Here is a 16,330-nt window from a genome sequence, read left to right as displayed (position 1 = left end):
TGCTACATTAAACTTGTTAACCACCGCTGCCAATATTCTACTTATGCATCTAAATTATTCATTTTCTTTATCGAGGGCTCACGCTGTTCAATACGTTTAATGGGGGAATACAGAAAAGAATCGATGGCCATATTTTTCGAGGTCATCTACAGCTACAAACAGTTTTACGAAAGAACACTCGGAATTAACGATGTTTTCTCGTCGTCTTATCGTAATGAGCTTGAGCAAAAAAAAAAATATGTCCTTAAAAAGAGAAGGAAAGAAGAAATAATTGTTGCTATGGAGCATAATTATTTATTCGGATTAAAAGCAAGCGAAAGGGGGTTTTGCAATAACCTTTATCAGGGAGATGAAATAATGTGCGGGCAGTGTTTTTTTCCCGTCATATCATTTGTATGCAGCGAACCTCTGTCCTTACATCGGTCCAGAGTCCCTCAATCCTTTTACTGGCCATGAAGCTTTGCTGAAAGTTTGATAGGGACAGGAGAAACTGTTAGAAGAACCTCGCCCCTAGCGAACGCGCAACTTAGCGAATGCGCCCCTAAAAAAACCAAGGGTAACTTATAGCGTCGAATCATTCCTTACAGCTAGAATTCCTATAACAACAAGCATTTAGTATTCCTGTTGCCCTTTATAGGGCAGTCATATAAATAAATTTCTCCTGTGTTCTTGAAGCATCTAGCGCAGAAATCTGTGGCAGGTCCGACGTTATTCAAGGACTCTGCCATATCTTGATACGCCGCAGAATTGCAGTGACTGCAACTCGCGACCTCGTATCTTCCGTGTTTATCCGCCCTATCAGTAAGATTCTGAAACATTTCATATTCCTCAGACCAGCAGTCAGTTTCACTGAATCTGTGATTTGAATTCAGCCACCAATAAATAACGCGGGCCAACGTTTATTTGAAATGCTTTATGGTTTTTAATTGACCAAGTTGCGCTCTCCATGGCCTCCTTAATGTTTTCTTCAAAACCTGTGGAGAATTCTTCTGTGCAGGCATCCTCCATTCGTGCTTTTAAAAACTGTCCAATCAATGCGCTTCATACGTTTGACTAAAGGGGATGCTGCATGGCCGGCAATGATCAGGTAAGTTAGAATATGGTCGCTGCCATGAGTTTCTACATCTGAAAATCACTGGACGCTGCTGATAAGGCACTACGTCGTTTGGCCCTAGAGATCAAAATGTCAGCGTGAAACACGGGGGAGTTTAGCAACCGCTGCCTCAGGGCACTGGATCCTGAACTGCGCCTCCACCTTCCCCATCAGATTGCTGATCGAGAAGCAACGTTGCTGTGCCGTTTATGGCTCGATGTTGCGTTCACCAACAAGTATGCTTTTAGGATTGGAACGGCCGACAGCCCTGCCTGTGGAAATTGTGGCTGTGAACAGACAATCTCTTATGTGAATGCCCTGCATTTGTGAGTAAAAGATATAAGCTGCGTTGTGCGCTGGACCACCTCGATCCTCGCCTTTTAACGGCGGATAAGATCATTGGTCCGTGGCCACGGCAGCAGTCGACAGTATTTAAAGCATACAGGGCACTGTTTAGTTTCCTTACAGCCACCGGTTTGTGCGACAAACTCTGTGCTCCACTTCCCTTTTCTCTTCCCCTCTTTAATCCCCTTATCCCTTTTCCCCAGTTTGGGTAGCCAAACGGAGACCTTTCTGGTTAACATCCCTACCTTCCATCCTCATTCCTATCTATCTACCTTATGGTTTGTTTTTCTCGTGTGCTTGTTTTATTCACGCGGTGTCCTGCTGTATATAAGATTCGTTTGATCCTGCATTGCTTTGTAATTTTCACCATCCTTCCTTGCAGTTTTTATCGTGTTCGCAAGTTGCCACCTGCCCCAAAATATTTTTCTCTTCTAAATAATCGTGCGTCTTCATTAGGTGTTGCTCCTCCTTTTATTTGCTGCTTGGAGGGTGTTTAAGAGGAGAATGAAGCTAGAGGCTAAGTGCCTGAGGAGGCACTAGCCCGATTAGTATGAGTTTCACAACAATATACAAAACACAGCTGGCTCTGCAGTACAGATATATAAAGCTGCACTAGAGATTTGAAGCGTTATTGACAGAGTCTATATAGATTCGTTTTGTGTCCTTTTTTTATTATAGCCAGAGTTGAAAAACTGCGCAAGCATGTGTGTAAAGTGCACTGTACAAAAATTAGTCGATGTCTGTGGCGCCTGCGCTCACAGGTTGAGCATCTCCCGGCTTTTCTCCCTCATGACGTACTTCTGAACTTTTCCCGACACAGTCTTCGGAAAAGTGTCGACGAACAAAACGTACTTTGGAATTTTGAAGTGGCTCAACTGCAATAGAGAAAGGGTAGATGAAAAACCATGTCAATACACTTTATATATGCCATTATACGCAGCTGTCATGCATAAGATATATTCTACTAGATGTCAGTTGTAAAGGATTACTGGTAGGGGTGAATATATAAAAGGTGGCACTGAAGACAATTTTCAGCGCATCTATTTGTGGTGCAAGCTCGATCTACACACTCCGGGTATCAATATAATCTTCGAATGATGTCCTCTATGACCAACTTCCCAGTTACCGTCGTATTATATGCTCCTAATCCCGCCTTAAAAAGGAAAAAAGGCTCGCTGCAGAGACTAGGAGGAGCCAGCCAACGCGCAGAGTGCCTTTCCGGCAATCCGCCTTTTGCGCGAGTTCTCTGCGCATGCGCGAAGCCCCAGCGGCGACTGATGAAAACACATTGAGAGGCGTCGACGGCGCTGCTCGTCGCCGCACTCATAGCCAACGCACGGGGGCTGGAGGCGCGGTACGTTCACATCGGTAAAACGATGCCAACCACCTGTGCCGCTTACGGCTGCCACTCTCGAGGCGTGCCGGGATGCAAGACGCGTTTTGTTAGGTTTCCTTCGGCGAGCCGCGACCTGCAACGGCGTGAAGCTTGGATTAGGGCAACCAAGCGTCAAGACGTAAAATGGGCGACCTTGGCAGTCGACTGCGTGCTCTCGACTGTGCGAAAAACACTTCGTTACAGGTATGTATGCATCTAAAGGAAATGTGCATGATGAAAAGTATCTACCGGAGTTTGCACCAAGCCTGTAACCCACCAGTGATAGCCGCAATGAGCACTTGTTCGGCGCGTCTGATGGCGATGTATTTTGTCGTTTGTTTTCTTTATGTGCGAAGGGGCCGTGTAGCGCAGATATCACAGGTGGCTGTGTGCGCTAGACCGTAATATTTAGCATGTTTTATCGCGACTGCCGCCTGACTAAAAAGAAGAAAAAAAGGGTGTTTGTTGTGATGCACCGCCGTTAGCGAGCCGAGTGGTTGAGCTGGTCATGAGGCTCGCGAACGGCAGTGCATTAAAACGCCGTATTTTTTTTTTCTTGTTAGTGAGGTGGCAGTCACGATAAAACATGCTAAATATTACGGCCTAGCGCACACAGCCGCCTGTGATATATAAGCTACCTAGCCCTTTCGCACATAAAGATGATAAGAAGGGACAAAATACATCGCCTTCAGGCCCCGGTGCAACTGAAGCAATCACGCACCGAAGAAATCCTCATTGCAGCTATCACTGCTGCGCTACAGCCTGGGTGAAAACTCCAGTAGGTACTTTTCATCATGCCTATTTCGCTTAGATGCATACATACCTGTAGTATTTGTGTTTTTGCCGCTCGGAGCATATGACGCACTTGACACTTGCACGACGCACAGTATTTTTTATTAAAGGCTCGCCTTCGTGCACGCCAAAGCATCCGGATTTTGTTCCTTTGGTGTACGAATTATCAGATGCACTTCGTTAGGGAGCTTGATAATCGTCGTCTTCGTCCAACCGTTTGCAACGTCAAGGAAACCGCCCGGCACAATAAATGAGTCTCCTGGAGGGTTCATGCTCGTTCACTTGCAGAGTGGATCGCTCTGGACGTAGAACAGGGTTGGTTCCTGACCGAGATGCGCATCAGATATGTAGGAGATTCACATGTGTCACCAAGTTGTTGATTCCGCAGAAATCGCGGCGGAGGCAGAAATGAACGTTGGAGATCCTTTCACAACAGAATGACCATTCTCTGCGCACCGAGAACCTTTTCACCACTGCGACCACATCCGTTCTGACTCCTGATGCCAGAAACCGGCTACAGCTCTGAACCATCCATTGCCAGAAAAATGCAGCGCGTTTCCTGCAGGTGTGCATTCCGGCCGGGACAATGCCCTTTTCACGGGGTGTGTATATGTGACTCTCTGCCGATCTTCGTGGATGAAATCCTATAGCTGCACGGTTGTAGATGACGCGAGGAGGAAGCGACGCCCATTGCGCCATGCCGGCGCCGCGGTGACCGCATTGTGCTCGGTAACTCAAGACACCCCGCGCATATGCGCCGCTCAGTCACAGGAGACGATTCCACCTAGCTCTGCAGCATCAACAAACCCCTGGCTGCTTTGCCCTTTGAGATCCCTCTCTCTCTCTCTGCCCCCACGCTCTCCTGTCTGCCGAAAACCTGCACGCTGAGAGCGTCTCATTCTGTCACGTCGAACACGGCCTGCGCTACACGCTCTTACAATACGAAGATAGTATATTCGTACGTGCGTTATGAGTGGATTGTGAAAACGCTCTACCTTCCCCCATACTGCGTGAACATGATATGCTGCAATCACTGTCACTACTTTCCGCTACGAGGCCAAAAAAGGGGGGAAGCTTTCGCTTTCTACCAGCGTTGGCGTGGCCATTTCGTATGGTGCGCTCTCGCGTCGTCTGCTACACTGCCGCTCAATGTGTTTCCCGCCCGCTCCCGCATGATGGCGCCACATCCTCGCGCAAAAGGCGGATTGTGTAGGGGCTTATTGCTCTGGCATCAGTGGACTAAGACGCGGTCTTATTTTCTGAACATAATCACCTTGCCCCAGGCTTGCTTAGGGGATATTTTCTCATGAGTCTCAAATATACAGCGGTTTTATCAGAATACTATTACCGTCGTGTAAAAAACGTTTATGAAGATTACTTTAGTACTGTTCATTTGCCACCGCTAGTAATGACGAGGTTGAGTCTCGCGAAAGTAATCGGCCCACTCGTACTTTTATTCTATCGATTTGTTGTCTGCGAGTGGACTATTCACAGAGACTGGAAAAAACAAATTAAACCAACAAACAAAGTGTTCTGGAATGCTCTCTAGTGCACTTCGAAGCTATCTGTCCTTAAAAATTACTTTCCCCCTGTAGTTGTTTCAGCAGCATGATATATGTTAGTAGTGCGCTTAACAAAAAGCAGAGATTAAAGCAGTCTTAGATTAAATTTAAGGGATTTCAAGACATGCAGAATTGCAACCCAGAAAAACTAGATGCAGTTGAAAAGAATTGATATTTGGACACGACAATAAGCCGTGAATTATAAACGTAATGAAGAAAAAAAGACACCAGTGACGAAGAACAGAGCCACAGAGCGCTTGTGATGCATATCTGCACTTAGTCCAATTGCGCTGAACTCGGAACTTTTCAGTGTTGTGCATGTGCTGCACTGCTTGGAAATGCACGGGCACGGTGAACGGAAACAGACAGGAAGGATTAAACGCGTGTAACACACCTTTCCCTTGCAGAAATTTTTTATGTCCTCTTCAGTTGCGTTGCATCCTGCCTTCAGCATTATCCATGCACAAGCTTCTTCGCCAAGCCTCTTGTCAGGAACTCCGACGACCTAAGGGCATGCGGAAGGTCATTTGTTACTTGAACACGACCATGACTGCCAGTGCTGCAATTGCTTTATTATATATCAAATCGTTGAGCATTGTGTGCACTCAACTATTATCAAATCGGGTTGCAGTGGGAAATTAACCGAACGAGCCTACCAACCGGGCAAAAAAGTACACATAAGTAGAAAATACTTTTATAACGAATAGTCTTTATATATGAAACAACTTGTTTGATATCCAGCTTTCTAGAAATCCCAAAGAAAAATGGAGGCGCTTAAACTTAGTTTTAAATAGAAACACACACAGCAGGAACATAACGAGCTTAATAATCGATGGTAAAGAGACCTCAGGTTCATGCCTTGCAAATGCATTTAATAAATTCTTTTGCGAAGTAGGTTATAGCCAATTCAATGCCGGAATCGTGAATTTCTTGAGTGACAAGATAGAGGCATCTCTCTTCTTAAGACCAACGGACGAAAGTGAAGTTTTTGCAATATGCCGAAAATTAAGACACCTGCAGTCTTGATGCACATAATATACAGAGCCGACCAGTTAAGTACATTCTTGACATAATTACGCCATGCCTAACCTATATATACAACACCGCATTTATTACAGCTCATTTCCCTACTGACATGCAGCTAGCCAGGGTAGCCGCGATATAAAAAAGGCGATGCGAACAGGTTGGGAAACTATAGGCCAATGTCTGTACTTCCGTACTTTTCTAAGGGTTTGGAACAACTGATTCGCATCCGTTTGCAACATTTTCTGCGGAAACATTCCGTAATAACCGACTGGCAGTATGGCTTTACACAAAATAGGTCCACGGAGCATGCGCTACTCGTCCAAAAAGAATACATTTTAAAAAATTTTGAGTCACAGCTTCTAACTCTCGATGTTTTCGTTGATTTCAGTAAAGCCTTCGATTGCGTGAATCACGATATTCTTTTTGCAAAACTAGAGAACTATGGCATACGCGGACATGCTCTCAGCCTAATTAAATCTTATCTGAATTCACAGTCTCAGTATGTGGTGATTAATCATTCCTCTTCACAGATTCTAGGAATTTCGAATGGCGTCCCTCAAGGCAGCATTTTAGGGCCACTCCTGTTCAATATATATATAAATGACATCCCTAATATCAGTAACCACGCAAAATACATTATATATGCAGATGACACCAGCCTATTTTTTTCTTCCAATGACGTACAAAGCTTAGCAGAAACCGCGAACCGCACGCTCTTATCGCTTGCCACATGGTCATCAGCCAACTCATTAAATATAAACAAAGAAAAAACTAAAGCCGTACTCTTCCTTCCTAAAGGAAAACAAGTACTTCACCGCCCCTCGTTATACCTCAATGGCAGTGAAATCGAGTACGTGGACACATTCAAATCATTAGGTGTAACGTTTAGCAGTACGATGACATGGGATGGCCATGTTAATAATATTGTGTTAACGCTTTCTAGAATTGTCGGAATTACTTCACGTAACAGGCATATTCTACCTATCAAAACTAAAATTACATTATATTATGCATTTTTTTTATTCGCACCTTAGCTATTGCCTCCTTGTCTGGGGCCATACAAGGGTATCTAATGTCATTAAACTGCAAACATTACAGAAGAAAATGCTTCGCGCAATTGTCAACGGGAAATATGATTCGCCTACTAGACATTTACCTACATTATAATATTGTACCTTTCAACAAATTATTTGACTACAGATTTGCATGTCTCTATAAATCAACGATAAAAAAGGGTGATTCATTTTTTTCTGAAATTGTTCCTATTACATGTCGCCACTCATCATACGACATCAGACTGCAGAGTAGGTTTGCATTACCAAAGTGCAGAACTAACTATGGGTTTTGTATGTTGAGATTTATTGTGCCAAAGTTCCTAAATACCCCTTTGAGTGACCAAGTGAATATTATGTCTTTTTCTTCCATTCGTAAAAGCTTTATTCAGCAATCTATGCTACAGGGATGTCAACTGTGTTTGAACGTACTGTGCCACTCTGTGTTATAGCCTCACGGTCTTCTGCGTCTATTATTGCTGCCAGTTATGAGATATGTTCTGTCAACCTTGTTCTGTAGATGCACTTGTATTCATTTTTTTTTTTTTTACCAGTGGTTGTCCTTGCCTTGTTCCTACTGCTGACTTGTAGGGGTGGTGAGGCCCGTCAAGCGGTGCATAATTCACTGCTTTTTTCTCACCATCCCCAGTTTGTATGTACAAACTGAAATAAAGATTGATTGAAAGATTGATTGATTGAATCCCAGGTAAGGTGTGTGATGGTTACAAACTTTATATTGTTGTTTGGTTATAAATACTGCCAATTGCACATTTCTATTTCAGCATTGGGAGTGACAAAAGTTAGAAAAATAATTTCAGGGCGGCAATAAACAGCGGCAGATTTAGGCAGAAAAAAAAAAGTGATAGGCAATCCTATGACACTGTTATCGAATGAGGGAAGCAAATAATGTCAGCAAGTACTGCACTAGCATCGAGCAACACAGACAATGAGAAACTAATTGAAACTAAAGTTGAAATCTTTCATCCTTGTTCAACATCACTGGTGCAAGAATGTCTAAACTGGCTTGATCGCTGAAGCCATATACCACGTCTACAAGCAAAGTTAGTTACACCCGATGCAAACAAATGTTCACGAAGTGACTTACACTCCAGACACGGGCGTAAATGATACAAAAATAAAGATATATTGAGCACCCTGAGTTTGAGACCTCCAATGAAACTTCTGTGGCAAAATTCCTACGGTTAATCAAAGGACAGGAAGAATTTTTCTACCTGCGAAATTGCTGAGAAAGCTGTACAGCTTTCCTTTTTACTCCACCTATGGGCACTGCCCTAAACATTAGACCAACATCGTTTTCACTTCGAGCGGTTGATCGATTCGGCCTCGCCCTACCACCTGCTATGCTTGCCTGCCATCCTGGTCATCTCAAATGGCAGAGCGACTGTCCCGAAGATGCGGTGGTCCTTAGTTCAAACGCCGTACCAGCAATAATTTCTTTTAATACAAAATTTCTCAAAATTGTAGCCGTATCTAACCATGTGTAGATGTTAGTGATTTCTCACTTATTGCGAATCTGCCCCACCTGGAGGGCGGGGGGGGGGGGGCAATTTGCCTAAACGTTGGACCGAGAAATGGTGCGCACCGAAATAAGCTAAGAGGGCTGGCGAAGAATTAGAGTTGAAAAGTTTGCTATTATGACTGCTTTCTCTGTTAGAAAGCTTCATAGCCTAACGTAACCATACATGTCTTTTACACTTTCGGAAATATTCGCGTGGATGAAGCAGTGCAAGGAATTGTGGGCCGCACAGAGGTGAACGAAAAATTATCCGACCAAACGGCCCTATAGGCACTATAGAGTATACGTCACACAGCGGCCCCGCACACTGTCGTTCGCATTGTTGTGCCAAATAAGGCGATCAGAACTGTAATAATCCAGTCTTAACAACTGCAGATAGTCTTGGTAAATAACACTCCCCCCTTCCTCCCTTCCTTACGGCGCTGTTCCGGTGTCGACGCAGCTGCGGCTGAAAGTCAAGCGTGGCGTCCGCCGGGTATACGCGATGGCTCGAAACCTGGAGCTTACGTAATAAAATAGCCCGTAAGCTGAAGGATACCCAACACAACTAAGCGATCACATCTTCTTTGAACGGTGCGATGAATACATCATATGGTCACCTGTAAGCATTGTATAGCTACCCATGCCGAAGTGGAAGCGACATTTTCGACAGGAATTTTCGGCTTTAGAATCGAAAGTTCTAACATTCAGGAGGTAAAAGGCTTCTCACACGCGTTCCCTAGCTGCGCTTCAGGAAATACCAATAAAAGCCTCAATAATGTTCAATAAATATTTAATTTGATTTGAAATGATTGTGCGTATTAGAGCGAAAGGAAGAGGAAAGAGGAAAACAAAGAGCCCAAACACAGCTACGCTGCGCTGACGGAAAGATGCATAGCAAAATGGCAAGAAAAATGATGTGTAGAGCTAGGATATCATAGAAAATAGGCTACAAATTATTTTCGTGAAATAACGACGTATTAAAAAATGAAAATCTTCCTCTGTCCGCCTTGATTGCTACCTACCACTGTGGGCAAAATCCGAGGATTCCATTCCCCTCGGAGGACTGGATCGAGGTTGTCTAAAGCAAAGCAGTGAGCTTGCCTTAATGCGCTGAACACAGAACATTTGCACAGCAGATGTTGAATCGTCGCTTTACAGGAGCATGTGCAGAGGTGAAAATATACTGCTTTGTAAATGTAACGCCGTGCCGTATACGGCAAAGCAGACTTTCTTTATTATCTTGTGGAAAATGCGCGAAAACATGGCGTTTAGACAATTGGTCGGCGTTTTCCGAGAGACCGGTCGAGAATATTACATCTAGCTAGATGCGAAGAAATGAGAAAACTTGAGGCAATGCTGCTAGCTCTCCAGGTGGAAAATGTTCCAACAAACCGCAGCGAACGAGTAATACAAAGAATGCGCTTCATGCGTGGCGGACTCTACACATAAAAAATATCCATGCGAATTCAGCAGTGTCTTGCAATGAAGCCAGCGAATTCGTCTCCTATTTCCTACAATTAACTGGCAGGAACTTCTAACACCAGCCAAGGCACGGTACGGTATATTTATTCGGAAAATCACCGTATTCTTGGTGGTATAAAGATTTGAACTTGTTAACATCCCTAATAGGGAGTCGGTAGTATAAGAGGGCACACTGGGATACAGCTACTCGTCAAAGCGATAATCTGACTCGTGGTGCAATGCGCCTAACCCTTCGCAGGTATAAACCAAATGGGAAAGAAATGGGGATAGAGATTAACAAATCGCGCAGATAAAAAAAAAAAAAAAGCGGCGACTAAGAAAAACAAATGTATCGCGCACTGTGTTTCTCCCTCTCAGCTTTTTCTCTTTAACCTAAACTGGCACTATAAACCCAATGTTTCCGAATTTCTAGGGCTCACTTATTAGGACACTTATTAGGAGGCTTATGAGGACGCCCGTATATGCCGCAGTACTAGCGTTTTCCCACCGTATTACCATTTACCTGCACTTCTTCCACAGCTGGGTGAGAGTAGAGAAATTCCTCGATCTCTTGCGGGTAGACGTTCTCTCCTCCACGGATGATCATGTCCTTGATGCGTCCCATGATGGTCACCCGGCCATCCTCCGTCATGACAGCCTCATCCCTGCGTTATTGTAACGTGATTTCCACTTTTACCGCCACTTACGGTACACGGCAGACGCTACGTAAAGCGAGAAACAGTTAGCAAGCGAAGAGTTGTTTTGCGTTTTCCCTACGAAGTAGGTAATGGTAGACCAAGTTACCCAACCCGATTTCCTCCAGATCGTATGTGTTAATGAGATACACGAGCGAAAAAATGTACGTACATAACGTGCGCGGTAAAATATGTTGAAGACAACAAAGCGGTCTTAATGGTAGTTGGTATGTGATGTTTAACGTCCCGAAGCGGCTTAACTCCGACCGCATGGAGATCTTTAACGTGCACTAACATCACACAGCACTCGGCCCCCTTTTGTCTGTTTGTGTAGGTATGTATGACACATAGGCAAATCTGGCAATCATGCATGCTCCAAACGAAAGGTTAAATATGGGTACCTTAATCGCTTTGCCTCCCTCGAAACGCGGACACCGCCCAGTCGGAAAATACTACAGAACGATGTGACAACAAAATTTATGTACGGGTTTTGACAGCCAACCTGTTGTGATGACAGAAATTTCTACAGTTACAACAGAAAAGCGGACGGATCCCAATAAACACTACATGCTGATAAACAATGGCGTACGCTAATGGTGTAGCATTTCGGTGACAGAGCTCACGCATATGCTATCCGTTGAAACGCAACCACCGATGACGGGCTCTTACTCGCATCCTCTGGCTCAGCACCGTTAGCCACTGCTGTAGATTGATCCGAATAATAGAAGAAACGGTGTTGCTCACCCTGTGTAGTACCAGCCATTGCGGACAGCTTCTCGAGTGTTCTTCTCATCGTTGTAGTAGCCCATGAAGACGAGATAACCGCGGGCGCAAAGCTCGCCCCTCGCATTTATGGGTACTATCCGGTTTTCTTTGTCCACAATTTTTATCTGCGCGAAAAGAAAGGAATCGATTACGGGCTACTTGCACAAGTTATAGAGACAACTTTATTGTACGACTTTCAGCAATTCCTTATCGGAGAGCTGTGTAACAATAGGCAAACGTGCTTTCTCGAGCAATTTTCACTTATCGAAGAGTGGTTTATCTTCACTTAGGCACTCGTTACTTGCGGCTCGTGAACGAACGCATAAATAAACAGGAACTGCTTAGTGAATACATCGTGTGCAGCTGTCCACATAGGTTTCTGGAGCAATAAAACTAAAAAAAATAATCATTTCCGCTTCCTCGAGGTTGAGAAGTGCAATGAACAGGTCGCACCTGAAGTGCGGGCCCACAATAGTTTGATGGCTGCGCACACTTCGACGGCCAAAGTATGAACCTTTGTTAGAAACTTTCACCGAAAGTATCCGGGAACACATATCCTCTAAAGATTGTGCGGCCACTTAAGCTCCGCCATTAACCGTATAATGCGACAGCGTTATGAATCCCATTGATCGGCTCCTCTCGCAGATCTTCGTTCATGTACAGCCTTCGTGTTCATGTACAGTACTTTCATCTCAGAAGCAAAATGTAGTCGTCACACCATCACTCAAGGCCAATGGGCATTTAAACTGCTACGAAATGATTTCTTGCCACAAGAAACGCTTTAGTAGCATTTCACGGCTCTATCTTTAATGGCGCCGTGAGGGCTTCATTTCGTGGCTGAAACAAAAATCTTTTTGCTCCAGGACTTTTGACTAAGACTGTGCATGCACTGCGGTGCTCGCTTAATTACTGATCTTTTAAATTATTGCTCTGTTAACCAACTCATACTCAGTATTCTACAGTCGTGATCCACAACATTACATGAAAGGCTGCTCAAATAGATATAAAACGCCGCTTTAACATAAGATGTAAGTCCCGAGTTGTCAGTACCAGCCAATTCGGCCATGACTGTGGTCTCGTGACCTCACACAACATGATGCACCTGCCAACTACCACCTGCCACTGGTGTGCTCGTAAATTTTCGCTCGCAACGCCGGATTATTGAAGAAATCGTATTTAATGATCTCGCTTTAATTAAGTTGCGACGTCGGCAAGCAGGCTAGCAAAGAAAGGAGTACGCCTCCCTACCAGCACTTTCTAATCGAGGGACTGTCGTTGCGGGTGGGCCATTTGTAATCCACCTCATATACTTACGTACGCTGTAGACCGCCTCCAGCTAGTAAGACAATATATTCAAATGAGCCCTAGATAGCAACAGCATACTGAGTAAGCAACAAATATCTTGGCACCAAACACGGATAATGAGCCAGCCCGAAGGTAATTCCTCTGCACTATATCTTCCTCTCGAAACAGCTGAACTGCCCGCGCCGCCTACCTGCGGATATATCCACGTCTTATAAAAGAGGTGCACATACCCCTAGCATCATGAAGCTCGGGATATGACAGGCTTGAAGTCAAACGTCATACCCACCACAAAAGGGATTCCAACATTAGATTACGGCTACGACTCAAAGTCGAGTTGCTTGAAGGAAGGCTTTCCGGCTCTACCAGTCGTAAATATGAAAATGTATTGAGTAATAGTGCAAATATGGTCAACTCACTTCGGTGTGTTGGAAAGGTCGCCCGACAGAGTGCATCCAATCGTCTAGCGGGTCGTCTGGACATGTTCCTGTTATTACCGGACTCGCCTCTGTAGCACCATAAAGTATCTGAAAAAAACCGAGGAAATGCGTTGAAGTGTCAAGGAACGCGCAAAGCTACCATATTTGGTACCATTGAAGACCGCTGCTATCAATAGTTAAATTCCCCTCCTCTCTGCGAAAGTAAGACTTAGTTATTCGCACAGGAGAGCCAAGCACAGGATAACAAGCAGTGGACGGCGCACATGAAAGATGACGAGGAAGCAAGTAAGGCAATACGGCGTGGTAGGTGAGGAAGGGTTTATAAAAACAAGATATATCGGAAATATGAAACTGCAGCAGCAAAGTTTAGGTAATTCGGCCACCCGTAATAAAATGGAAAAAAATACTCATAGTAGCAGGGTTTCAACCTTGAGTGCTGTTCAATTACGCGCCTGAACTTTCCTAGTTTTTTCTAAATCTGTTCTCTAAATCAACTTCAAATAATACCCGCTGCCTGGGCTTACATCCCACGACATGTTGGGGAAACCATACGGAAATCCATTGACTCCTCGGTCTTGGAAGAAGTTAGTTTTCTACACTTACATGAAGGAGTACAATGAGTCGGTGGGTTCTAGCGTTCATTTTTGGAGTAAATTTTCACTCGGGGACTCTTTTCCTAAAAGCCACTGATTCAGGGGCATTTTTCTGTGGGCACGTTTTTTCCTGGATCATATGCACTAGGGGCATTTTTTCCGGCATCACTCAGCTCCATCAAACCGCGAAAAAGTTTTGATTTGGTTTATAGGATCCCAAACCAACTACGGCTATATTCTTTAACATTGCACTGACATCCCACAGTACAAATCCCACAGCCTTACTTCCATCGAAAAGCGGCCAACGTGGCCAGGATTCGGTCCGGTGTCTTCGGATTCGGCAGTCGATCCGTAATCACTAAACCACCTCCGCGGGAAAAGCAAATAAAATGGTAGACACTGCCATTGTGTCACTAAACAATGCAAGACAGACAACAAAAATGTTGCGTGAGCATACAGTAAGTATCGTTTCAAGAAAATAAAATCAAGTATTTACAAAAATCAATAGTTTCAGATATCCAACATATAGTATATAGCAATTCAGCGTTGAATTTTGTAATAAAATCTGTTAGAAGCTGCAAGTGTCCTGATTTTGTCTCGTATATTGCTCCAGTTTCTTTGCTCGTCTTTAGTGCTGCCGGGCTGCGGCCGCTAGGGTCAAAGGTTTGTAGTTCAGCTGAACTATGGCGTAGCCGAACGCGGCCAACCATTAATCTAACCCAAGTCCGAAATCTGCATAGCAACATGTGGCTTATTTCCGCTTTTACTTACAAAGAAACGGCGACCGTTAAGCTCCGTCATCACCCTTCTGATGACTTCCGGTGGACATGGGGCTCCCGCCATGACAGCTGCATGTGATCGCAGTTCGCACTTTTAAATGTAGCACAGGCTCAACTAACTATGCTGCTGATCTGAACACATGCGACAAACTGGCGAAAGCCTCGAGATCAGGGTAGTTATCTGGGCGGTTTGGTTGCGCATGACAGAAAATATAGCGTTCTCAAAATAAGGCGGAATCAAAGAGTAAGCACATCGCATGCGCTAATACAAATACAGCGGCTTTTCAGCGCATAAGGTACAGCCTTTGTAAAAAGTGTAGATTTCAGAGGGTCTGCTTCTGAGCCGTATAGTGGCGCTGATTTAGCCTTCCTGCAGGCACTTCCCATTGGAGAGAGCAGGAGACAAAATCTTACCGTCAAGAGATTCGGAACACTGGGAATGCATTACAAGCTGCACGAAGTGGCTCAGAAGCAGACCATCTGGGCTCTACACATTTGACAACGACTGTACATGCACGAAGAAACAGTCTAAAGCATAACGCACACGAGCACGTTATAGTAGCTACAGTTGTTGTAGCTCAGGAAAGAGAAATGTCTAAACAAAGATAATGGACATAAGCGCACTAGTAACTACAGCTTTTGGAGCTCAGGAAAAAAAAATAAATTAAAGAATTCTGAGAAAGCCTTCAATTGACTGACCGCTGCTAGCCAGTGCCATTTGAATGATGAAAGGCGTTTACCTCTGCGCACGGATGAAATGTCGTATTCACTACCTTGAAAATGATGCAAAATATCTATGTACATTGTCGGCGTTCCATAGATAAACGTGCACCTGCAATGAATGAAAAAGTAATATTTAAATCTCTGTCGCCATGGCATCCGATTAAGTTTTTGCCTGTACAGAAGTCAATTGAAGATGTCACTCCAAAACGGAATGAACAATTAGTCTTGAAATGGTAGATCACACTATAAAAATGCCTTCGAACATCAGCGGAAATTGTAGCTTTTATTGTGATAGTGGCAGCGCTCATGCTTTGTTACATTGCTGCAGTCGCTGTCCGCGTTATTTTTATTGTGATTAGGCGTTACGTTGCCTTAGAACGTGCGTGAATGGTTTAGTTTGTTTGGTTTGTAGTATTTAACGTCCCAAAGTGACTCAGCCTATGAGAGACAACGTAGCGGAGAGCTCCGGAAATATTTTTATACGGCACAGATTATTTCACAGCAACGCAGACAAACGTAATTTCAACAACAAAAAAAATTTCCCCATCATAAAAAGGAAGCCTGGGAACGACATAAGCTGCAAGAATAAAGTTTGGATAAGATCTGCTGCGATCAGTTAAGATGGTTCGCTGCTGGCAAAAGTGATAAAGATTACGGAGTATGATCAGTACTTATTAATAATGTGGTGGTGAAAGCCTAGCTGGATGCTTCATTCATTTCCATCTTTTTATTGACACTATGACATCCAGCTCTCCCAATACACATTTCAATCCCCACAGCACATATCTTTCACACCGACTTCACGACG

At 44.2% G+C, this 16,330-nt stretch overlaps 1 protein-coding gene across 1 annotated transcript in view; it reads right to left on the bottom strand.

The window, feature by feature from the left end:
* Window positions 1-2,102: 2,102 nt before the first annotated feature.
* LOC146208667 (medium-chain acyl-CoA ligase ACSF2, mitochondrial-like) overlaps window positions 2,103-16,330 on the bottom strand; it is a 31,551-nt gene continuing 17,323 nt past the window's right edge. The window contains exons 10-16 of the mRNA XM_084595879.1: window positions 15,540-15,631; window positions 14,792-14,868; window positions 13,407-13,514; window positions 11,665-11,810; window positions 10,749-10,890; window positions 5,562-5,672; window positions 2,103-2,313 (exon numbers count right to left, since the gene is read on the bottom strand). Coding sequence (XP_084452005.1) covers window positions 2,194-2,313; window positions 5,562-5,672; window positions 10,749-10,890; window positions 11,665-11,810; window positions 13,407-13,514; window positions 14,792-14,868; window positions 15,540-15,631 — 796 coding nt within the window. The 3' untranslated portion in view covers window positions 2,103-2,193. The remainder of the gene's footprint in view (window positions 2,314-5,561; window positions 5,673-10,748; window positions 10,891-11,664; window positions 11,811-13,406; window positions 13,515-14,791; window positions 14,869-15,539; window positions 15,632-16,330) is intronic.

This window comes from Amblyomma maculatum, chromosome 1 (genome assembly GCF_055883805.1).
Source record: "Amblyomma maculatum isolate TAMU_Amacu chromosome 1, ASM5588380v1, whole genome shotgun sequence".
NCBI classification, from domain to species: domain Eukaryota; kingdom Metazoa; phylum Arthropoda; class Arachnida; order Ixodida; family Ixodidae; genus Amblyomma; species Amblyomma maculatum.
The sequence above is the reverse complement of the archived record's forward strand: the minus strand, read 5'-3'. Positions and strand labels throughout refer to the sequence as shown.